This window comes from Salmo salar, chromosome ssa03 (genome assembly GCF_905237065.1).
Source record: "Salmo salar chromosome ssa03, Ssal_v3.1, whole genome shotgun sequence".
NCBI classification, from domain to species: domain Eukaryota; kingdom Metazoa; phylum Chordata; class Actinopteri; order Salmoniformes; family Salmonidae; genus Salmo; species Salmo salar.
In genome coordinates this window covers 88,906,905-88,931,662 of record NC_059444.1, presented here as the reverse complement: position 1 = coordinate 88,931,662, position 24,758 = coordinate 88,906,905, and the positions used below count along the sequence as shown (strand labels likewise).

Below are 24,758 nucleotides of genomic sequence, written 5' to 3'. Positions count from 1 at the left end.
AGTTAGTGGAGAACTGTTACCAGACTGATGATACCAATCTGATGCTTCTAGAGTTAGTGGAGAACTGTTACCAGACTGATGATACCAATCTGATGCTTCTAGAGTTAGTGGAGAACTGTTACCAGACTGATGATGCCAATCTGATGCTTCTAGAGTTAGTGGAGAACTGTTACCAGATGATACCAATGAGATGCTTCAGAGTTAGTGGAGAACTGTTACCAGATGATACCAATCAGATGCTTCTAGAGTTAGTGGAGAACTGTTACCAGATTGATGATGCCAATCTGATGCTTCTAGAGTTAGTGGAGAACTGTTACCAGACTGATGATGCCAATCTGATGCTTCTAGAGTTAGTGGAGAACTGTTACCAGACTGATGATGCCAATCTGATGCTTCTAGAGTTAGTGGAGAACTGTTACCAGATGATACCAATCAGATGCTTCAGAGTTAGTGGAGAACTGTTACCAGATGATACCAATCAGATGCTTCTAGAGTTAGTGGAGAACTGTTATCAGACTGATGATACCAATCTGATGCTTCTAGAGTTAGTGGAGAACTGTTACCAGACTGATGATGCCAATCTGATGCTTCTAGAGTTAGTGGAGAACTGTTACCAGACTGATGATGCCAATCTGATGCTTCTAGAGTTAGTGGAGAACTGTTACCAGATGATACCAATCAGATGCTTCAGAGTTAGTGGAGAACTGTTACCAGACTGATGATACCAATCAGATGCTTCAGAGTTAGTGGAGAACTGTTACCAGACTGATGATACCAATCAGATGCTTCAGAGTTAGTGGAGAACTGTTACCAGACTGATGATACCAATCTGATCCTTCCAGAGTTACACAAGTGTGTGGAAGGTGGGGCGGGCAGGACCGTAGCATTTTAATCATGTTGGTTTTTAGCATCTAGTCTGTCCTGTTTCATCGACCCTGGATTACTCCACTAAAACAGTGAAAGCACTTATTTAATGTGCTATTTACTTGACCCACGACTGCTGAACGTTGTGGATCAGTGTCTCCCAGCCTCTTCACCATAGCCACTACTCTAGATCAGACAGGATTGGATAGGCTTTGTTTTATGATAAAAAATCATTGTGAATACATTTTCTTGCAAGTTATTTATTCAATTAACTATCTCATAGTAGGTAATAGCTTAATCTTGTCTTGGTGAGTGGAATTGATGATTTGGAATTGTCTTCTCGCTCTGTGTCTCTCTGTCTCAGTTCAACGTGGATAAGGAGGCGGGGGATAGACAGATCTACCATCGGTATTGTCTGGAGCGGACAGCGGCGCGCTGCGCTCATGTCTTCACCACCGTCTCTCAGATCACAGCCGTTGAGGCAGAGCACCTGCTAAAGAGGAAACCAGGTGTGTTTGTGCTGTGTGCATGCCTGTCACAGGAATTCCTCTCAAACCTTTTAACTTCTTTGTTTGTTCTTAGTTGACTGTCTGGCTAACCTCTCCTGTTATCTCTACCTCTCCTCTCTTGTTATCTCTACCTCTCTTCTCCTGTTCTTTCTCTACCTCTCCTCTCCTGTTCTTTCTCTGCCTCGCCTGTCCTGTTCTCTCTCTCTCCCTCTCTCTCTTCTTCTCCCCCGCCACCACACCCCACAGACATAATCACCCCTAACGGGCTGAATGTGAAGAAGTTCTCTGCCATGCATGAGTTCCAGAACCTGCACGCCCAGAGCAAGAACCGTATCCAGGAGTTCATCAGAGGTCACTTCTATGGGTCAGTGGGGTCACCACCCAAACACAAATATACTATATATACATACTGCTGACCCACTGGGCACAGATGTCATTTCAATATCTATTTCTGATTGTCAATATGTTGAGTTATCAACTAATGCGATTTCAACAAAACATGATCACCATCACATTGGATTTAGGTTAAGTTGGGTGAAAAAAAACAAGAAATTCCCTTATGTTGATGACTTTTTTTGTTGATTCAACATGATCACATTTGTTTTGTTTAAATGATGTGGAAACAATGTTGATTCAACCAGTTTTTGCCCAGTGATGGGAGTGTTACCTCTTGGCCTCTTCAGCAGGGGTACTATGGGTACTGTCATATTAATAGACAACCCTAGAAACAGCCTGTTGCTAGAACCTAATTGACACGATCATTTTCAGGGTTTGAAACTGTGACCAAAACAGTCACATTTGCGACCTTTTGAATTGGCAGTGAGAGACACATTTTGAATTGGCAGTGAGAGACACATTTTGAATTGGCAGTGAGAGACACATTTTGAATTGGCAGTGAGAGACACATTTTGAATTGGCAGTGAGAGACACATTTTGAATTGGCAGTGAGAGACACATTTTGAATTGGCAGTGAGAGACACATTTTGAATTGGCAGTGAGAGACGCATTTTGAATTGGCAGTGAGAGACGCATTTTGAATTGGCAGTGAGAGACGCATTTTGAATTGGCAGTGAGAGACGCATTTTGAATTGGCAGTGAGAGACGCATTTTGAATTGGCAGTGAGAGACGCATTTTGAATTGGCAGTGAGAGACGCATTTTGAATTGGCAGTGAGAGACGCATTTTGAATTGGCAGTGAGAGACGCATTTTGAATTGGCAGTGAGAGACGCATTTTGAATTGGCAGTGCGAGACGCATTTTGAATTGGCAGTGCGAGACGCATTTTGAATTGGCAGTGCGACACACATTTTGAATTGGCAGTGCGACACACATTTTGAATTGGCAGTGCGACACACATTTTGAATTGGCAGTGCGACACACATTTTGAATTGGCAGTGCGACACACATTTTGAATTGGCAGTGCGACACACATTTTGAATTGGCAGTGCGACACACATTTTGAATTGGCAGTGCGACACACATTTTGAATTGGCAGTGCGACACACATTTTGAATTGGTCTCAGGGGTGTCAGTGACGTTTTTTTACCTGGTCACATTAGTTTTGGGTTAACAATGATCTTTTTTTTATCATGATTTATTCAAACCGTAATGTGCAATTGACCAAAAATAAACCAACTTTCTGAAGAGGCAACATCGTCACGGGAATTCCCTGTCTGTGTGTGTCAGGACTCGACATACAGGGGTTTAGAAACCCTTCATCACTGGAAAACATATTTTAATAATGCCATTTTTATTAATCTAGGCTATATCATTTATTTAAAAAAAACGGATTCTCAAAGCGTTTCGTTCGTTATGTCGATTATTTATCACACGCGCTGCACACAGCCTATAGATAATCTGATGCGCAGAAAGAGCGCGCAGCTCTGAAACAGCTGGTTGTTGTGTTGAGGAAAGCAGTAGGAAAGAGGTTACACGTTAAATCTACCAGTAAATGTTAAGGCCAGAATGGTTGTGCAACCCAGGTAAAACGTTCCAAGTCTTGTTTGAATATTGGCGATGCGCAATCCAGTCATCATGGAATAGCCTACCTTGAAAATCAGACGTTTCTTCTAGACTATTTGGTTGTTGAAGTCATTGGTTATGGTAGCCGATTTACAACTTCTACTGCTCCAACAGAATTATTACGGGATTTCATTTTGGATCCGTTTTTATGAGGGATTCAGGTGCTTTCGATTGTTTCCCGCTGTTTCAATTGAAGTCTGTTGCAGTAAAACCATATGCGGTTATTATGAGAAAGATGACATCGAATGTTTGCTTCAACTAGTTTTTTTATACAAAGCGTTCCATTACAAACGGAACCCGGTTTTTGGTCGCTTTCTAGTTTTAAAACATGGTACAAGAACTCAACACGGGGGTCCCGAGTGGCGCAGCGGTCTAAGACGAGGCAACTCAGTGCTAGAGGTGCCAATACAGACACCTTGGTTCGATTCCAGGCTGTATCACAACCGTCCATGATTGGGAGTCCCATAGGGCGGCGCACAATTGGCCCAGCGTCGTCCGGGTTTGGCCGGTGTAGGCCGTCATTGTAAATAACAATTTGTTCTTAACTGACTTGCCTAATTAAATAAAGGTTCACTTTTTTTTTAAAGTGGTGAGACTGACTAGCTACCACATGGACAGACTTCATTAGTGTGTTTGTTTCGGGAGCATGCTGTCTATGTAGTCAGACAATGTCCACATTATTGTGACATTTTAGAATGTAAAAGTCATGTGAATGTCAATATATAATACTATTGGTTAGGCCTATTAAAAAAAAAAAAAAATAGTATTATTCATAGTGGAAATGCATACTTTTTGGGGGATTTTTTTCTATAGGCTATTACAACAATAACATAAAAGATAGCTCCTTTAAAATTTGCCTACAATTTAAGTGCTTGAAAAAGTAATTTTAAAGTCCTTGAATTTGACTTGCCAATGTCTGTATGAACCCTGTATAGGCGACTTGCTCAGCCCACAAATGAAATCTAAAATCACCTGCTGTCAGATCTGGTATGTTATTCTTCGGGCCGGTAGCTTTCAGTTGGAACTGGCCCAGTGTGTCTCGCAAATGTACCTGAATGTCAAGCCCTGCTGTGTGCTTAGCTGTTAGACTATCATTAGCATCGCTAACTGTTTTCGGGTTGATGGAAAGACAATTAAAAGATAAATACAAAGTAGCCTATGACTACCTGGAAGAATCATGACTATTTGCATCAATCCAGTGGCCATTGTTTTGAAAAGTGCATCACAAGTAAGCTATAGAAACACAACTAGCCAAACTGTCTGGCTGGTGCTCACCTGAATTAAAGGGTAACTACACACACACACACACACACACACACACACACACACACACACACACACACACAAAGAACTTGCTTGCTGACATTCTGGGACAGTATCAACAGTGTACTAATTAAACAAATGCCAAAATATAGTTTGAGTGGTATTTTCCTTTAATTTGCTAAGATTCTCAATCTCGTTATCTAATTCTAGATACCCCAACCTTCATTTTAATGCTTTAAATCTTGATTATGGAGAACAAGGGAATACATGAATGATGTGGTTGGATGAGGGTTGGGGTCAGTTCCATTTCAATTCAGGAAATAACCTGAATTCCAATTTCAATTCTCATAGAGAAGCATTGAGGACTGAATTGAAATGAAATTGACCCCAACCCTGGTCTGGACATGTGGTCAGGTGATGTCAGGATTGCATCATTTGGTCTGATCTTGAATGGTTGTTGTTGTCCCACCCGCCAGGCACCTGGACTTCAACCTGGACAAGTGTCTGTTCCTGTTCATCGCTGGGAGGTACGAGTTCAGCAACAAAGGGGCTGATATCTTCTTGGAGGCTTTGGCCAGACTCAACTATCTACTGAGAGTAAGCTGTGTGTGTCCAGCACTGTGTGTGTGTGTGTGTGTGTGTGTGTGTACACGTGTATCAGAGGATGTGTGGGCATTCGGAAAGTATTCAGACGCCTCAACTTTTTCCACATTTTGTTACATTACAGCCTTATTCTAAAATAGATTTTTTTTTTAATCCCTCATCATTCTACACACAATACCCCATAAGGACATAGCAAAAACAGGTTTTTAGACATTTTTGCAAATCTATTACAAAAACAAAAAATTATATCAAATTTACATAAGTCTTCAGACCCTTTACTCAGTACTTTGTTGAAGCACCTTTTCAGCGATTACAGCCTTGAATCTTCTTGGGTTTGACGCAACAAGCTTGGTACACATGTATTTGGGGAGTTTCTCCCATTCTTCTCTGCAGATCCTCTCAAGCTCTGACAGGTTGGATGGGGAGTATCGCTGCACAGTTATTTTCAGGTCTCTCCAGAGACGTTCGATTTGGTTCAAGTCCGGGCTCTGGCAGGGCCACTCAAGGACATTCAGAGACTTGTCCTGAAGCCACTCCTGCGTTGTCTTGGCTGTGTGCTTAGGGCTGTTGTCTTGTTGGAATCTTCTCCCCAGTCTGATGTCCTGAGCGCTCTGGAGCAGGTTTTCATCAAGGATCCCTCTGTACTTTGCTCCGTTCATCTTTCCCTCATTCCTGACTAGTCTCCCAGTCCCTGCTGCTGAAAAACATCCCCACAGCAGGATGCTGCCACCACCATGCTTCACTGTAGGGATGGTGCCAGGTTTCCTCCAGACGTGACACTTCGCATTCAGGCCAAAGAGTTCAATCTTGGTTTCATCAGACCAGAGAATCCTGTCTCAGAGCTCTACAAACAATTTCTTTGACCTCATGGCTTGGTTTTTGCTCTGACATGCACTGTCATCTGTGGGACCATATATAGACAGGTGTGTGTCTTTCTAAATCATGTCCAATCAGTTGAATTTACTACAGGTGGACTTGAATCAAGTTACAGAAACATCTCAAGGATGATCAATGGAAACAGGATGCACCTGAGCTCAATTTCGAGTCTCATGGCAAAGGCTCTGAATACTTATGAAAATAAGGTATTTTGTAAAAAATAAATGTTTTATACATTTGCAAACATTTCTACAAACCTGTTTTCACTTTGTCATTATGGGTTATTGTGTTTTTTTAATCCATTTTAGAATAAGGCTGTAACGTAACAAAATGTGGAAAAAATTCAAGGGATCTGAATACTTTCTGAATACTCTGTATGTGCCTGTGTGAGTGTACATACCCATTGTCTACCAGCCTGTCTGTCGGTTAGTTAGATGTATTCAAGAATCTTGCAGGTATTTACTCCCTCCCTGCCTCCTCTCTCTCCCTCAGGTCAACCACAGCGATGTGACTGTCGTTGCGTTCTTCATCATGCCTGCGCGGACCAACAACTTCAACGTGGAGACGCTGAAAGGCCAAGCAGTCAGGAAGCAGCTTTGGTAATGACAACACCATCATGGCTGTTTCCATGTGAGAAAAATAAGAAAACATATTTATAGTGACTAATAACTTGACTTTGTTTTAACATCCTCATGGCAGGGATACAGCTCAAACTGTGAAAGAACGCTTCGGAAAGAAACTTTATGAATCACTGCTGGTGTAAGTGGACCTCTATGAATCCCCATTTGTGCTGTTAAACTACCAGTACAAGAACTGTCCTGTAAACCCATATCAATCACTGTCCTGTAAAACCCATATGAATCACTGTCTTGTAAACCCATATCAATCACTGTCCTGTAAACCCATATCAATCACTGTCCTGTAAACCCATATCAATCACTGTCCTGTAAACCCATATCAATCACTGTCCTGTAAACCCATATCAATCACTGTCCTGTAAACCCATATCAATCACTGTCCTGTAAACCATTATTACTGTAAGAGAATTTCTATAGACTACAGTTTGTATGAATGACTTTGTGTTAGTTAAAGAGAAGGGAAACCCACATACATTTGATTCATGCTTGTGTCTGTCTCTTGGCCTTCATCAGAGCTTTAGTGCTAGTTTGTATTTTACACCCTTAGTAAAATCTACCTTTGTGCTGGATTAGTGGGCAGTTGCCAGACGTGTCCAAGATGCTGGACAAGGATGACTTCACCATGATGAAGCGTGCCATCTTTGCCACCCAGAGGCAGTGCCAGCCTCCCATCTGTACCCACAACATGCTGGAGGACAGCAACGACCCCATCCTCACTTGCATTCGCCGCATCGGCCTGTTCAACAGCTCTGCCGACCGTGTCAAGGTAGATTGATTGATTGAATTGATTAGATGATTAAAAGTATTAGGCAGCTCCAGCTGGAGACGACGTTACATAGCCTATGTCAACAATTCAGCTGGAGACGACGTTACATAGCCTATGTCAACAATTCAGCTGGAGACGACGTTACATAGCCTATGTCAACAATTCAGCTGGAGACGACGTTACATAGCCTATGTCAACAATTTCCAGGATAAAAACACAAAGGCCAGAGGCTCATTGCCATTGTGTCCTCATTTGCTAGTGAGATGGCATGTGGGCCATAATGACACTTTACAAATACATAACCGTCACACTGTGCTCCGCTCTGGTCCCTCCCATCACATAAATGTCATTCCTATAACACTATCCTACTACTGATACACAGGCTAGTCTGGACTAGAAACCATTACCCAGCCCTCTGCAGAGCTGGGGGTCAAATGGGTTCAACTGCTTCAAAATAATTCCTCTCTTCCCCTTCTTCTGATTGGAAGACGTGTAAAACTGGTGTAAATAATATGGCGAAAGTGCATCTCTTTCATCTGGTCAACTCTGTCCTCATCCCCTGCCTCATTTGTGCTTCCCATCATCCTTTTAGGTGATCTTCCACCCAGAGTTCCTCTCCTCCACCTCTCCCCTCCTGCCGATGGATTATGAAGAGTTTGTAAGAGGCTGCCATCTTGGAGTGTTCCCCTCTTACTATGAACCATGGGGATATACACCAGGTAGACTCTTATAGATACTATGAACCACCAGGTAGACTCTTATAGATACTATGAACCATGGGGATATACACCAGGTAGACTCTTATAGATACTATGAACCATGGGGATATACACCAGGTATACTCTTATAGATACTATGAACCACCAGGTAGACTCTTATAGATACTATGAACCATGGGGATATACACCAGGTAGACTCTTATCGATACTATGAACCACCAGGTAGACTCTTATAGATACTATGAACCATGGGGATATACACCAGGTAGACTCTTATAGATACTATGAACCACCAGGTAGACTGTTATAGATACTACGAACCACCAGGTAGACTCTTATAGATACTATGAACCACCAGGTAGACTCTTTTATAGATACTATGAACCATGGGGATATACACCAGGTAGACTCTTATAGATACTACGAACCACCAGGTAGACTGTTATAGATACTACGAACCACCAGGTAGACTGTTATAGATACTATGAACCATGGGGATATACACCAGGTAGACTGTTATAGATACTATGAACCACCAGGTAGACTGTTATAGATACTATGAACCACCAGGTAGACTCTTATAGATACTATGAACCACCAGGTAGACTCTTATAGATACTACCAACCATGGGGATATACACCAGGTAGAGTCTTATAGATACTATGAACCATGGGGATATACACCAGGTAGACTCTTATAGATACTATGAACCATGGTGATATACACCAGGTAGAGTCTTATAGATACTATGAACCACCAGGTAGACTCTTATAGATACTATGAACCATGGGGATATACACCAGGTAGACTCTTATAGATACTATGAACCACCAGGTAGACTGTTATAGATACTATGAACCATGGGGATATACACCAGGTAGACTCTTATAGATACTATGAACCACCAGGTAGACTCTTATAGATACTACGAACCATGGGGATATACACCAGGTAGAGTCTTATAGATACTATGAACCATGGGGATATACACCAGGTAGACTCTTATAGATACTACGAACCATGGGGATATACACCAGGTAGACTCTTATAGATACTATGAACCACCAGGTAGACTGTTATAGATACTACGAACCACCAGGTAGACTCTTATAGATACTATGAACCACCAGGTAGACTCTTATAGATACTATGAACCATGGGGATATACACCAGGTAGAGTCTTATAGATACTACGAACCATGGAGATATACACCAGGTAGAGTCTTATAGATACTATGAACCACCAGGTAGACTCTTATAGATACTACGAACCATGGAGATATACACCAGGTAGACTCTTATAGATACTATGAACCATGGGGATATACACCAGGTAGACTCTTATAGATACTACGAACCATGGGGATATACACCAGGTAGAGTCTTATAGATACTATGAACCACCAGGTAGACTCTTATAGATACTATGAACCATGGGGATATACACCAGGTAGACTCTTATAGATACTATGAACCACCAGGTAGAGTCTTATAGATACTACGAACCATCCCAGGTAGACTCTTATAGATACTATGAACCATGGGGATATACACCAGGTAGACTCTTATAGATACTATGAACCACCAGGTAGACTCTTATAGATACTACGAACCATGGAGATATACACCAGGTAGAGTCTTATAGATACTATGAACCACCAGGTAGACTCTTATAGATACTACGAACCATGGAGATATACACCAGGTAGACTCTTATAGATACTATGAACCATGGGGATATACACCAGGTAGACTCTTATAGATACTATGAACCATGGGGATATACACCAGGTAGACTCTTATAGATACTACGAACCATGGGGATATACACCAGGTAGAGTCTTATAGATACTATGAACCACCAGGTAGACTCTTATAGATACTACGAACCACCAGGTAGAGTCTTATAGATACTATGAACCATGGGGATATACACCAGGTAGACTCTTATAGATACTATGAACCATGGGGATATACACCAGGTAGACTCTTATAGATACTATGAACCACCAGGTAGACTCTTATAGATACTACGAACCATGGGGATATACACCAGGTAGACTCTTATAGATACTATGAACCACCAGGTAGACTCTTATAGATACTACGAACCATGGGGATATACACCAGGTAGACTCTTATAGATACTATGAACCATGGAGATATACACCAGGTAGACTCTTATAGATACTATGAACCACCAGGTAGACTCTTATAGATACTATGAACCATGGGGATATACACCAGGTATACTCTTATAGATACTATGAACCACCAGGTAGACTCTTATAGATACTATGAACCATGGGGATATACACCAGGTAGACTCTTATAGATACTATGAACCACCAGGTAGACTCTTATAGATACTACGAACCATGGGGATATACACCAGGTAGACTCTTATAGATACTATGAACCACCAGGTAGACTCTTATAGATACTACGAACCATGGGGATATACACCAGGTAGAGTCTTATAGATACTATGAACCATGGGGATATACACCAGGTAGACTCTTATAGATACTACGAACCATGGGGATATACACCAGGTAGACTCTTATAGATACTATGAACCACCAGGTAGACTGTTATAGATACTACGAACCACCAGGTAGACTCTTATAGCTACTATGAACCACCAGGTAGACTCTTATAGATACTATGAACCATGGGGATATACACCAGGTAGAGTCTTATAGATACTACGAACCATGGGGATATACACCAGGTAGAGTCTTATAGATACTATGAACCACCAGGTAGACTCTTATAGATACTACGAACCATGGAGATATACACCAGGTAGACTCTTATAGATACTATGAACCATGGGGATATACACCAGGTAGACTCTTATAGATACTACGAACCATGGGGATATACACCAGGTAGACTCTTATAGATACTATGAACCACCAGGTAGACTCTTATAGATACTATGAACCATGGGGATATACACCAGGTAGACTCTTATAGATACTATGAACCACCAGGTAGAGTCTTATAGATACTACGAACCATGGGGATATACACCAGGTAGACTCTTATAGATACTATGAACCACCAGGTAGACTCTTATAGATACTATGAACCACCAGGTAGACTGTTATAGATACTACGAACCATGGAGATATACACCAGGTAGAGTCTTATAGATACTATGAACCACCAGGTAGACTCTTATAGATACTACGAACCATGGAGATATACACCAGGTAGACTCTTATAGATACTATGAACCATGGGGATATACACCAGGTAGACTCTTATAGATACTATGAACCATGGGGATATACACCAGGTAGACTCTTATAGATACTACGAACCATGGGGATATACACCAGGTAGACTCTTATAGATACTATGAACCACCAGGTAGACTCTTATAGATACTACGAACCACCAGGTAGAGTCTTATAGATACTATGAACCATGGGGATATACACCAGGTAGACTCTTATAGATACTATGAACCATGGGGATATACACCAGGTAGACTCTTATAGATACTATGAACCACCAGGTAGACTCTTATAGATACTACGAACCATGGGGATATACACCAGGTAGACTCTTATAGATACTATGAACCACCAGGTAGACTCTTATAGATACTACGAACCATGGGGATATACACCAGGTAGACTCTTATAGATACTATGAACCATGGAGATATACACCAGGTAGACTCTTATAGATACTATGAACCACCAGGTAGACTGTTATAGATACTACGAACCACCAGGTAGAGTCTTATAGATACTATGAACCATGGGGATATACACCAGGTAGAGTCTTATAGATACTATGAACCATGGGGATATACACCAGGTAGAGTCTTATAGATACTATGAACCATGATTCACCAGGTAGAGTCTTATAGATACTACGAACCATGGGGATATACACCAGGTAGACTCTTATAGATACTACGAACCATGGGGATATACACCAGGTAGACTCTTATAGATACTACGAACCATGGGGATATACACCAGGTAGACTCTTATAGATACTATGAACCACCAGGTAGACTGTTATAGATACTACGAACCACCAGGTAGACTCTTATAGCTACTATGAACCACCAGGTAGACTCTTATAGATACTATGAACCATGGGGATATACACCAGGTAGAGTCTTATAGATACTACGAACCATGGAGATATACACCAGGTAGAGTCTTATAGATACTATGAACCACCAGGTAGACTCTTATAGATACTACGAACCATGGAGATATACACCAGGTAGACTCTTATAGATACTATGAACCATGGGGATATACACCAGGTAGACTCTTATAGATACTACGAACCATGGGGATATACACCAGGTAGAGTCTTATAGATACTATGAACCACCAGGTAGACTCTTATAGATACTATGAACCATGGGGATATACACCAGGTAGACTCTTATAGATACTATGAACCACCAGGTAGAGTCTTATAGATACTACGAACCATGGGGATATACACCAGGTAGACTCTTATAGATACTATGAACCACCAGGTAGACTCTTATAGATACTACGAACCATGGAGATATACACCAGGTAGAGTCTTATAATCTATACGTAGCTCTTATAATACTACGAACCATGGAGATATACACCAGGTAGACTCTTATAGATACTATGAACCATGGGGATATACACCAGGTAGACTCTTATAGATACTATGAACCATGGGGATATACACCAGGTAGACTCTTATAGATACTACGAACCATGGGGATATACACCAGGTAGACTCTTATAGATACTATGAACCACCAGGTAGACTCTTATAGATACTACGAACCACCAGGTAGAGTCTTATAGATACTATGAACCATGGGGATATACACCAGGTAGACTCTTATAGATACTATGAACCATGGGGATATACACCAGGTAGACTCTTATAGATACTATGAACCACCAGTAAACTGGGATATACACCAGGTAGACTCTTATAGATACTATGAACCACCAGGTAGACTCTTATAGATACTACGAACCATGGGGATATACACCAGGTAGACTCTTATAGATACTATGAACCATGGAGATATACACCAGGTAGACTCTTATAGATACTATGAACCACCAGGTAGACTGTTATAGATACTACGAACCACCAGGTAGAGTCTTATAGATACTATGAACCATGGGGATATACACCAGGTAGAGTCTTATAGATACTATGAACCATGGGGATATACACCAGGTAGAGTCTTATAGATACTATGAACCATGGAGATATACACCAGGTAGAGTCTTATAGATACTATGAACCATGGGGATATACACCAGGTAGACTCTTATAGATACTACGAACCATGGGGATATACACCAGGTAGACTCTTATAGATACTACGAACCATGGGGATATACACCAGGTAGACTCTTATAGATACTATGAACCACCAGGTAGACTGTTATAGATACTATGAACCATGGGGATATACACCAGGTAGACTCTTATAGATACTATGAACCACCAGGTAGACTCTTATAGATACTATGAACCATGGGGATATACACCAGGTAGACTCTTATAGATAGTATGAACCATGGAGATATACACCAGGTAGAGTCTTATAGATACTATGAACCACCAGGTAGAGTCTTAAAGATACTATGAACCATGGAGATATACACCAGGTAGACTCTTATAGATACTACGAACCATGGGGATATACACCAGGTAGACTCTTATAGATACTATGAACCATGGGGATATACACCAGGTACTCTTATAGATACTACGAACCATGGGGATATACACCAGGTAGACTCTTATAGATACTATGAACCATGGAGATATACACCAGGTAGAGTCTTATAGATACTATGAACCACCAGGTAGAGTCTTAAAGATACTATGAACCATGGAGATATACACCAGGTAGACTCTTATAGATACTACGAACCATGGGGATATACACCAGGTAGACTCTTATAGATACTATGAACCATGGGGATATACACCAGGTAGACTCTTATAGATACTACGAACCATGGGGATATACACCAGGTAGACTCTTATAGATACTATGAACCATGGGGATATACACCAGGTAGACTCTTAAAGATACTATGAACCATGGAGATATGGTTGTCTTGTACATTGGCTGTATGGCATATACAAGTATATTTACTTCAATCTCTCTCTCTCTCTCTCAGCTGAGTGTACAGTCATGGGGATCCCCTCAATCTCTACCAACCTCTCTGGGTTTGGCTGCTTCATGGAGGAACACATAGCTGATCCCTCAGCATACGGTGTGTTCAGAATGTGTCCAAGTCAAGGTTGTTTAGTGTCTTCCAAGGGGCTGATAAAATGTTCTACATTTAGAGAAGTAATGGTCCCAGTATGATATAATATGTCATTTACATGAGGCTTTTATCCAAAGAGACAGTCATTCATGTATACATTGTACGTATGGGTGGTTCCAGCGGGAATTGAACCCACAACCTTTGGCATTACAAACGCCATTCTCTACCAACTGATCTCCAGTAGATATGACTAATGCTGTTGTACCTCAGGAATCTACATCCTTGATCGCCGGTACAGAGGGGTTGATGAGTCATGTAACCAGCTCACATCATACCTGTTCCAGTTCTGCCAGCAGAGCCGGCGCGCCAGGATCATCCAGCGGAACCGCACCGAGCGCCTGAGTGACCTTCTGGACTGGAGATATCTGGGCAGGGTGAGAACTTTCACCTTTATCAAGAGAAGAAATGTCAACCGTTCTACTATAACTATCATCTTATCTCTCTCCTCTCTTCTCTCTCAGTATTACATATCAGCTCGTCACATGGCCCTGGCTAAAGCCTTCCCGGATACCTACTTCTACCAACCTCATGACTCTGAGACTGTAAGTCTGTCTGTAAGTCTGTAAGTCTGTCTGTATGGCGAGGAGATGCTATTTCCTCCTTTTGGGTAACAATGGGTACTTAGTTGAAATAATTCTACACCATTGGAAACTACCTAGTACCTAATGGTGCCCGGGGGAGATTAGTAAAACATTTGTTCTTTACCCATTCAGTAGGAATTTGCTGTAGTGTACCTTTTTAGTTGGACCCTTTTTGTTTTATAACAGGGGTGTGTACTCAATTACCTGGAGGGCTGAGGGTTATAACAGGGGTGTGTACTCAATTCCCTGGAGGGCTGAGGGTTATAACAGGGGTGTGTACTCAATTACCTGGAGGGCTGAGGGTTATAACAGGGGTGTCTACTCAATTCCCTGGAGGGCTGAGGGTTATAACAGGGGTGTGTACTCAATTACCTGGAGGGCTGAGGGTTATAACAGGGGTGTTTACTCAATTACCTGGAGGGCTGAGGGTTATAACAGGGGTGTCTACTCAATTACCTGGAGGGCTGAGGGTTATAACAGGGGTGTGTACTCAATTCCCTGGAGGGCTGAGGGTTATAACAGGGGTGTGTACTCAATTCCCTGGAGGGCTGAGTGTTATAACAGGGGTGTGTACTCAATTCCCTGGAGGGCTGAGGGTTATAACAGGGGTGTGTACTCAATTCCCTGGAGGGCTGAGTGTTATAACAGGGGTGTGTACTCAATTCCCTGGAGGGCTGAGTGTTATAACAGGGGTGTGTACTCAATTCCCTGGAGGGCTGAGGGTTATAACAGGGGTGTCTACACAATTCCCTGGAGCGCTGAGTGTTATAACAGGGGTGTGTACTCAATTCCCTGGAGGGCTGAGGGTTATAACAGGGGTGTGTACTCAATTCCCTGGAGGGCTGAGTGTTATAACAGGGGTGTGTACTCAATTCCCTGGAGGGCTGAGGGTTATAACAGGGGTGTGTACTCAATTCCCTGGAGGGCTGAGTGTTATAACAGGGGTGTGTACTCAATTCCCTGGAGGGCTGAGTGTTATAACAGGGGTGTGTACTCAATTCCCTGGAGGGCTGAGGGTTATAACGGGTGTCTACACAATTCCCTGGAGGGCTGAGTGTCTGCAGGTTTTCCTTCCTCCCTTGTACTTTATCAATTAAGGTCATATTAATTAGGCACTCCCCTCACCTGGTTGTCTCTGTCCTAATTGGATAGAATTGGAAAGGAACTAACAAAAAACAGCAGACACGGCCCTGACGGGATTAAGTTGGACACCCCTGGTTCATTTCATATGTGAAATAAGATATAAATCTGGATTAGTACATTTTATGAGAAAGTGTCAGATCCAACATACTGCTATGCTACTCTGGCTGTGTTTAGACGGGCAGCCCAATTCTGATCTTTAACTAATTGGTATTTTGGCCAATCAGATCTGAAATACATCTGATGTGATAGATCAATTGGTGAAAAACATCAGAAGGTGTCTGCCTGTCTAAACACAGCCATGGTGCGTTGTCTGTGTCTCACCCTCTAAACCCCACCAACCTTTCTTTTCAGGCCCAAGGTTTCCGTTACCCTAGACCGGCCTCTGTGCCCCCATCTCCGTCTCTGTCACGCCACTCCTCCCCCCGCCAAAGCGAGGCAGAAGATGATGATGACCGCTATGATGAAGATGCAGAGGCAGAGAAAGACCGCTTGAACATCCGCCAGCCCTTGACCCTGCCTAGTAAAAAGGGTCCCGCCTTGCCTTACACCCTGCCAGGTGCCAACGGAGAGAAAAACGGCGCCGCCAGCGTGAAAAACTGACTGTCTCACACACACACAAACGTACACATGCTGATACTCACTATACACAACATACACAAACGTACACATGCTGATACTCACTATACACAACATACACAAACGTACACATGCTGATACTCACTATACACAACATACACAAATGTACACATGCTGATACTCACTACACACAACATACACATGCTGATACTCACTACACCCAACATACATGTTACAAACACGGCACTCTTATCTTGACCGTCTCCACTTCCATAATATAGATCAACAACTGCTGAAGAGATGAGCTCTTACAGTATGTTATTCATCCAGCAGCCAGAACGTCTTCCAAACCTGCATGCAGCTCCGCCTCTGTGGGCATCCTGTACTGACATGGAGGAGGAGAGGGAAAGGATGGCTAGCCGGGTGACGTTTTCTTGAGTTAAAGAGCCCAGCTTTGAGATAACAAAGTGGGTTAACTTGGAGTATATAGGAGGATTACCTCTGGTCATTCATCTAGGTTACCTCTGGTCATTCATCTAGGTTACCTCTGGTCATTCATCTAGGTTACCTCTGGTCATTCATCTAGGTTACCTCTGGTCATTCATCTAGGTTACCTCTGGTCATTCATCTAGGTTACCTCTGGTCATTCATCTAGGTTACCTCTGGTCCACAGGAGGCTGCTGAGGGAGGATCAGCTGGAAGAATGGCTGAAACCATGTGTTTGATGTATTTGATACCATTCCAGGTATTCTGCTCCATCCATTACGAGCCCGTCCTCCCCAATTAAGGTGCCACCAACCTCCTGTGCTCTGGTCCTTAATCTAGGAATTTATGAAATCCTTGCCAGTGTAGACTAACATGAGTTGTAACTGAGGCTAAGACAACCATATGATAACCAGTGGTAACATCAGGATAAAGAAACTAGGGCTAATTAGTCTTGCTAACAAGGGCAAAGGCATTGGCCCACTATGTCACACAACCTACCCAACCCAACAGCAGCAATTTTCCTGTTCAGACACTGAAGCAGTAACAGCAACCTGTTTAAACAGCAGCAGCACTTTTCCTGTCACACTGTAGCAGTAACAGCAACCCAACCAGCAGCAGTACTTCCCTGGGCTAGGAAACCAATAAGCGACACATTTAGAGCTGGGCCCATAGAGTTAGACTAGATAGATGTACTGTATATAGCCCATTTTCTGCATGGACATTGCCGTTGAGGGCTTCAACCACAGATACTTAGATGAGTCCTCTTTGTAACTCTATGGCTGAGCCTCAGAACGTCCTGCTGAAGAGCCTCCTGCTGAAACAGGCTCCCATTCGTTCAGAGATTCAGACCTTTCTGTGGGCGTTGTCGTCGTCTCTGGGCCTTGTACTGTATTAGAACCGGCACTACTGTGTAAAAACTGTTGATTGGTCACCTTTTAACCTTTCAGTCAGTGAGCCTGTGTTTGAGTGTTTTTCTTTGTGTGTATGTTTGTGATGGAACACTGATTCTGACTGCACTCTTTGAGGTTTAGGTAAAAGGTGGGGCTTCCGTCCTGAGAAGCTAGTGGTGTTTTTAGACGACAGACTGTATTAGAGAGGAGGAAGGGAGAAGGTCACAGGTTTGGGAGGATCCTATTCCCGGCTGTGCACAGCCAGAAACCAAGATGAGTTGATCCAGAGCCCACACTGCTGTGTCAGTTTGTGTTACAATCACACACCAGAGGAGGAGAAAATAAAGTATATTCTATGTATTAATGATGAAACACAGGACTCGTCTCTTTTGTTGAGGTTTTACTACAACAGGAAATACTGTGAGAGCTTGGAACTATAAGGTTCTATCTGCACTTTGTTATTTACATTTTGATATTCCTTGTCCTGTACCTATATAGTACTCTAAATAACTCAATTCATGTTAAGTTCAAAAGAATACAAGATAAAAATATATAATTCAAACCAATTAGGGTTCAGAACCTTATTTTTGCAGATAAAACTAGAAGGTTCTAAGGTCACAATGGTGTGTGTGGTGTCAACACCAAGGCACTACATAAAGATCATCATACGTTACTATTAACATGTATTGTAGTGGATGTGGACGTAACTGCATAAGAGCTGTAAAAGTTGTGGGTTGTTGCTAGACGATTGCTAATGAATGTGGTGCCTGCCATCACCCTGAGAGAGTTGCTCATTTAAATTGGTACTTCACAAAGTCATATTTTAATTTGTAGAGAAAAGGAGGTGCTGCTGGGATACAGTAGTAGGACTTTGTAGGATGAAGGTGGGAGGTGCTGCTGGGATACAGTAGTAGGACCTTGTAGGATGAAGGTGGGAGGTGCTGCTGGGATACAGTAGTAGGACCTTGTAGGATGAAGGTGGGAGGTGCTGCTGGGATACAGTAGTAGGACTTTGTAGGATGAAGGTGCAACAGTTGATTCCCCAGAATTGTAGATGCAGACTTGAAGGTTTTGTCAATCCTGATAGTCACACCATATTATATGAAGCAAGCCCATCTTTGTCAATCCTGATAGTCACACCATATTATATGAAGCAAGCCCATCTTTGTAAATCCTGATACAGTCACACCATATTATATGAAGCAAGCCCATCTTTGTCAATTCTGATACAGTCACACCATATTATATGAAGCAAGCCCCTCTTTGTCAAACCTGATAGTCACACCATATTATATGAAGCAAGCCCATCTTTGTCAAACCTGATAGTCACACCATATTATATGAAGCAAGCCCCTCTTTGTCAAACCTGATAGTCACACCATATTATATGAAGCAAGCCCATCTTTGTCAAACCTGATAGTCACACCATATTATATGAAGCAAGCCCATCTTTGTCAAACCTGATAGTCACACCATATTATATGAAGCAAGCCCATCTTTGTCAACCCTGATAGTCACACCATATTATATGAAGCAAGCCCATCTTTGTCAACCCTGATAGTCACACCATATTATATGAAGCAAGCCCCTCTTTGTAAATCCTGATACAGTCACACCATATAAGAAGCAAGCTGAACTTTGCTCACATGATCAGTAAATACAGACACAGCCACTGCAGACTGTTCAGTACCATAGTGTTGTGTAGTGTGTGTTTCAGTACCATAGTGTTGTGTAGTGTGTGTTTCAGTACCATAGTGTTGTGTAGTGTGTGTTTCAGTACCATAGTGTTGTGTAGTGTGTGTTTCAGTACCATAGTGTTGTGTAGTGTGTGTTTCAGTACTGTTGTGTTTCAGTACCATAGTGTTGTGTAGTGTGTGTTTCAGTACCATAGTGTTGTGTAGTGTGTGTTTCAGTACCATAGTGTTGTGTAGTGTGTGTTTCAGTACCATAGTGTTGTGTAGTGTGTGTTTCAGTACCATAGTGTTGTGTAGTGTGTGTTTCAGTACTGTTGTGTTTCAGTACCATAGTGTTGTGTAGTGTGTGTTTCAGTACCATAGTGTTGTGTAGTGTGTGTTTCAGTACCATAGTGTTGTGTAGTGTGTGTTTCAGTACCATAGTGTTGTGTAGTGTGTGTTTCAGTACCGTAGTGTGTGTTTCAGTACCATAGTGTTGTGTAGTGTGTGTTTCAGTACCATAATGTTGTGTAGTGTGTGTTTCAGTACCATAGTGTTGTGTAGTGTGTGTTTCAGTACCATAGTGTTGTGTAGTGTGTGTTTCAGTACCATAGTGTTGTGTAGTGTGTGTTTCAGTACCATAGTGTTGTGTAGTGTGTGTTTCAGTACCATAATGTTGTGTAGTGTGTGTTTCAGTACCATAGTGTTGTGTAGTGTGTTTCAGTACCATAGTGTTGTGTAGTGTGTGTTTCAGTACCATAATGTTGTCTAGTGTGTGTTTCAGTACCATAGTGTTGTGAATGTTTGGTTGGTAGAGGGAATTGTCTTCTGAAATCCCTCCCCCTTCAGCACAAGTAAACCCGGCCACCATGTCCCTTACACACTGAGAGAAGAAAAGGAGAGGATGGACCGGATGTTAGACAACACAACCCTTCATGTTCTCTCTCTCTCTCACACACACACACACACACACACACACACACACACACACACACCCTTCTACAGCAGAACCCACCTAGTAAGCTGCTCCAGAAGGAGTTGTAGGTGGCACTCCCAGTTACAGCTCCCAGTTTGGCTGGGTTCCTCCTCACTGTATTCACTGTGAAGCCATTGGCACCAGTAACCTCCACCTCCACCACATGGTAATCACTTAGTCTAGGAGAGGGAGAGAAGCTGTTGGCACCAGTAACCTCCACCTCCACCACATGGTAATCACTTAGTCTAGGAGAGGGAGAGAAGCCATTGGCACCAGTAACCTCCACCACATGGTAATCACTTAGTCTAGGAGAGGGAGAGAAGCCATTGGCACCAGTAACCTCCACCTCCACCACATGGTAATCACTTAGTCTAGGAGAGGGAGAGAAGCCATTGGCACCAGTAACCTCCACCACATGGTAATCACTTAGTCTAGGAGAGGGAGTGAAGCCATTGGCACCAGTAACCTCCACCTCCACCACATGGTAATCACTTAGTCTAGGAGAGGGAGAGAAGCCATTGGCACCAGTAACCTCCACCTCCACCACATGGTAATCACTTAGTCTAGGAGAGGGAGAGAAGCTGTTGTGTGACTATGACATAGCGGGCCAATGCCTTTGCCCTTGTTAGCAAGACTAATTAGCCCTAGTTTCCTCTAAGTTTTGTACACTTGACTCAGTGCCAACCTTTCTAAAAAATGATGCTGTGTAGAAGTTTGGGGGTGAATTAAGTTCTTGCACAGCTGTGCTTCAGAGAGTGGGGGTTCCTTAATTGAAATAGGCTATGTAAATACATGCTGAAACGTGCCAGCATGTATTTTGTAACACTATGGGCAGCACAAGCCCACCTCCTTGCTTGTTCTGCCCATAGTGTTACAGTGATTCCCATTGTAAAAGCGCACTCTGAACTATCTTGGGTTATTTAAGAAGTTTTGCTTACGCCGTATCCGACACAATCTCCCCCTGGACGCCAGCGAAACCCAGGGTCCCCGCTGCAATGGCCGCTGCCGCCATGGTGTTGACGTTGTTAGGGGCGACGGGACAGAGCTCTGCCACCGAGCCACTGAATAAGACCCGCCTCCCCTCATCCTCTGTCCAATCAGACAGCACGTCTCCTGTCAGACGGAAACATGACGGGTGCTTGGACATCCGGATGAACAGTGCCTTCAAGCAAAAAACGAGAGGAGGGGGCGTGAGATTAGTAAAGAAAGATGAGAGGAACAGAGGCAGAGGAGGGATTTAGAAAACGTGTGTTTAGTACACCAGTAATACAACAGAAACTCTAAGATTTAAAGCTATTTAAAGGGAATAGAGAGCAATAGTAATGGTGTCTTTTTGTAGGAACTAACTCCACCATGGTTCGTTGGACAAAGTCTATGGGGAAATGAATGGCGTTTTTGTAGGGGTTTTGGCTAAATGCATTCTGTCCAGTACACCATTCTGCACACTCTATGTAACAGCATTCTGTCCAGTACAACCATTCTGCATGCTCTATGTAACAGCATTCTGTCCAGTACAACCCTTCTGCATGCTCTATGTAACAGCATTCTGTCCAGTACAACCATTCTGCACGCTCTATGTAACAGCATTCTGTCCACTACAACCATTCTGCATGCTCTATGTAACAGCATTCTGTCCAGTACAACCATTCTGCACGCTCTATGTAACAGCATTCTGTCCACTACAACCATTCTGCATGCTCTATGTAAGAGCATTCTGTCCAGTACAACCATTCCGCCACACTCTATGTAACAGCATTCTGTCCAGTACAACCATTCTGCACACTCTATGTAATAGCATTCTGTCCAGTACAACCATTCTGCACGCTCTTTGTAACAGCATTCTGTCCACTACAACCATTCTGCACGCTCTATGTAACAGCATTCTGTCCAGTACAACCATTCTGCATGCTCTTTGTAACAGCATTCTGTCCACTACAACCATTCTGCACGCTCTATGTAACAGCATTCTGTCCAGTACAACCATTCTGCATGCTCTATGTAACAGCATTCTGTCCAGTAAAACCATTCTGCACGCTCTATGTAACAGCATTCTGTCCAGTACAACCATTCTGCACGCTCTATGTAACAGCATTCTGTCCAGTACAACCATTCTGCACGCTCTATGTAACAGCATTCTGTCCAGTACAACCATTCTGCACGCTCTATGTAACAGCATTCTGTCCAGTACAACCATTCTGCACACTCTATGTAACAGCATTCTGTCCAGTACAACCATTCTGCATGCTCTATGTAACAGCATTCTGTCAGTACAACCATTCTGCATGCTCTATGTAACAGCATTCTGTCCAGTACAACCATTCTGCATGCTCTATGTAACAGCATTCTGTCCAGTACAACCATTCTGCACGCTCTATGTAACAGCATTCTGTCCAGTACAACCATTCTGCATGCTCTATGTAACAGCATTCTGTCCAGTACAACCATTCTGCATGCTCTATGTAACAGCATTCTGTCCAGTACAACCATTCTGCATGCTCTACTCTGACATTTCAGAAGATTAGAAATAGAGAACAATGACCTTCTTCACCTTTAATAACAATCTGAATTTAATCTCATATTAATGAGGTCTACACATTCTCTTATACTAACTCTTATATATTAACTTAACTATCTACAAAACGTAACCAACTTAACTATTAACTATGCTATCCCTTTTAAATGAACATATTTTACTTGTTAAGTCCTATTTCCTCCTCCCTCCTTCCCTGCACCTTTAAAGAGCCACTATCATTGAGTCTCAGGATATCCTGGTCTCCCCACAATGCACCACTGGGGACATATAGGGTCCTCCCATGATGCTCTGCAGCCTGGCGCAGTTCCTGGTTCAGCTGTGGGTCTGAGAGGGCTGAAGGAGAGCCCACCTAAAACAGAGGCAGACAGAGAGGGAGGGAGGGAGGGTGTAGTAGTTACTTCATTTCTGGTGCACACATGGACTGGAACACTTCCTGGATTCTCAAAAGCTGATTTTAGCGTAACAAAGTGACTTTAAAAGAAGGACTACCTCCGTATTGGAACTTGACGTGTTTCAGATTGGTGTGTGAGGGAAATCCTCCTTTTATCCTGTTGTCATTAGCATATACTGTTAGTATTTATTTATATAGGCATGTTATGCCAGGTGTTATGCCAGGTGTTATGCCAGGTGTTATGCCAGGTGTTATGCCAGGTGTTATGCCAGGTGTTTTGCCAGGTGTTATGCCAGGTGTTATGCCAGGTGTTTTGCCAGGTGTTATGCCAGGTGTTATGCCAGGTGTTTTGCCAGGTGTTATGCCAGGTGTTTTGCCAGGTTATCCATGCTAGCTAAAGAATGTTCAATAAGAGATAATGCTCTAAAGTGTTAATTTAGATGTTTTTAGAAACAGAGAGAGAGATCTTACAAGAAAATGGAAACAGAGAGAGAGAGAGAGAGAGAGAGAGAGAGAGAGGGGGATCTTACCAAAAAATGTAAACAGAGAGAGAGAGGGATCTTACTAGAAAATAGAAACAGAGAGAGAGAGGGTGATCTTACCAGAAAATGGGCCTTAGAGAGTAATTGGACTCCAAAGTCTTTTACAATTTTGGGATGACACACCTCCACAATCACATCAGCACCCCTAGAACACACACACACAAGTTACTTGTGCACATGACATAACACACATTACAGTGTGTGTGTGACGTGGCTCTCTACCTGTCTGTAAAGTCTGGGAGGTTGTGTAGAATCAGCTCCTCAGCCACTGATTCTCTGAGTTTGTCAGTGTTTCTGTTCCACACAAAGACCAGTGTCAGGCCCACCTGGGCCCCTTCTCTCTGGAGCCGCTCCACAAGGTACTGCCCTGGAAGTTC

At 42.7% G+C, this 24,758-nt stretch overlaps 2 protein-coding genes across 7 annotated transcripts in view; one reads left to right on the top strand and one right to left on the bottom strand.

Moving 5' to 3' along the window:
* Positions 1-18,638, top strand: part of LOC106601986 (glycogen [starch] synthase, muscle) — a 34,717-nt gene extending 16,079 nt beyond the window's left edge. Inside the window, exons 6-17 of one of the 2 annotated variants that reach the window (XM_045715716.1) lie at positions 1,229-1,373; positions 1,620-1,737; positions 5,135-5,255; positions 6,630-6,736; positions 6,837-6,896; positions 7,349-7,541; positions 8,134-8,260; positions 14,441-14,536; positions 14,801-14,964; positions 15,052-15,132; positions 16,666-16,941; positions 16,982-18,638. In XM_045715716.1, the coding sequence (XP_045571672.1) occupies positions 1,229-1,373; positions 1,620-1,737; positions 5,135-5,255; positions 6,630-6,736; positions 6,837-6,896; positions 7,349-7,541; positions 8,134-8,260; positions 14,441-14,536; positions 14,801-14,964; positions 15,052-15,132; positions 16,666-16,914 (1,461 nt within the window). In that variant the 3' untranslated portion in view covers positions 16,915-16,941; positions 16,982-18,638. Of the gene's footprint in view, positions 1-1,228; positions 1,374-1,619; positions 1,738-5,134; positions 5,256-6,629; positions 6,737-6,836; positions 6,897-7,348; positions 7,542-8,133; positions 8,261-14,440; positions 14,537-14,800; positions 14,965-15,051; positions 15,133-16,665 lie in introns of both variants that reach the window. The other variant, XM_014194429.2, reaches the window with a different exon arrangement.
* An 11-nt stretch (positions 18,639-18,649) lies between these two features.
* Positions 18,650-24,758, bottom strand: part of LOC106601950 (putative L-aspartate dehydrogenase) — a 9,523-nt gene continuing 3,414 nt past the window's right edge. The window contains exons 3-10 of one of the 5 annotated variants that reach the window (XR_006769271.1): positions 24,604-24,748; positions 24,442-24,526; positions 23,648-23,797; positions 21,854-22,077; positions 20,955-21,094; positions 20,727-20,822; positions 19,278-19,346; positions 18,650-19,230 (exon numbers count right to left, since the gene is read on the bottom strand). Coding sequence is in view for 1 of the 5 variants with exons in the window: in XM_045715720.1 (XP_045571676.1) it covers positions 20,785-20,822; positions 20,955-21,094; positions 21,854-22,077; positions 23,648-23,797; positions 24,442-24,526; positions 24,604-24,748 (782 nt within the window). In the remaining 4 variants the exon portion in view is untranslated. Of the gene's footprint in view, positions 19,347-20,639; positions 20,823-20,954; positions 21,095-21,853; positions 22,078-23,647; positions 23,798-24,441; positions 24,527-24,603; positions 24,749-24,758 lie in introns of those variants that run through there. The other 4 variants (XR_006769272.1, XR_006769269.1, XR_006769270.1 and 1 more) reach the window with 4 other exon arrangements.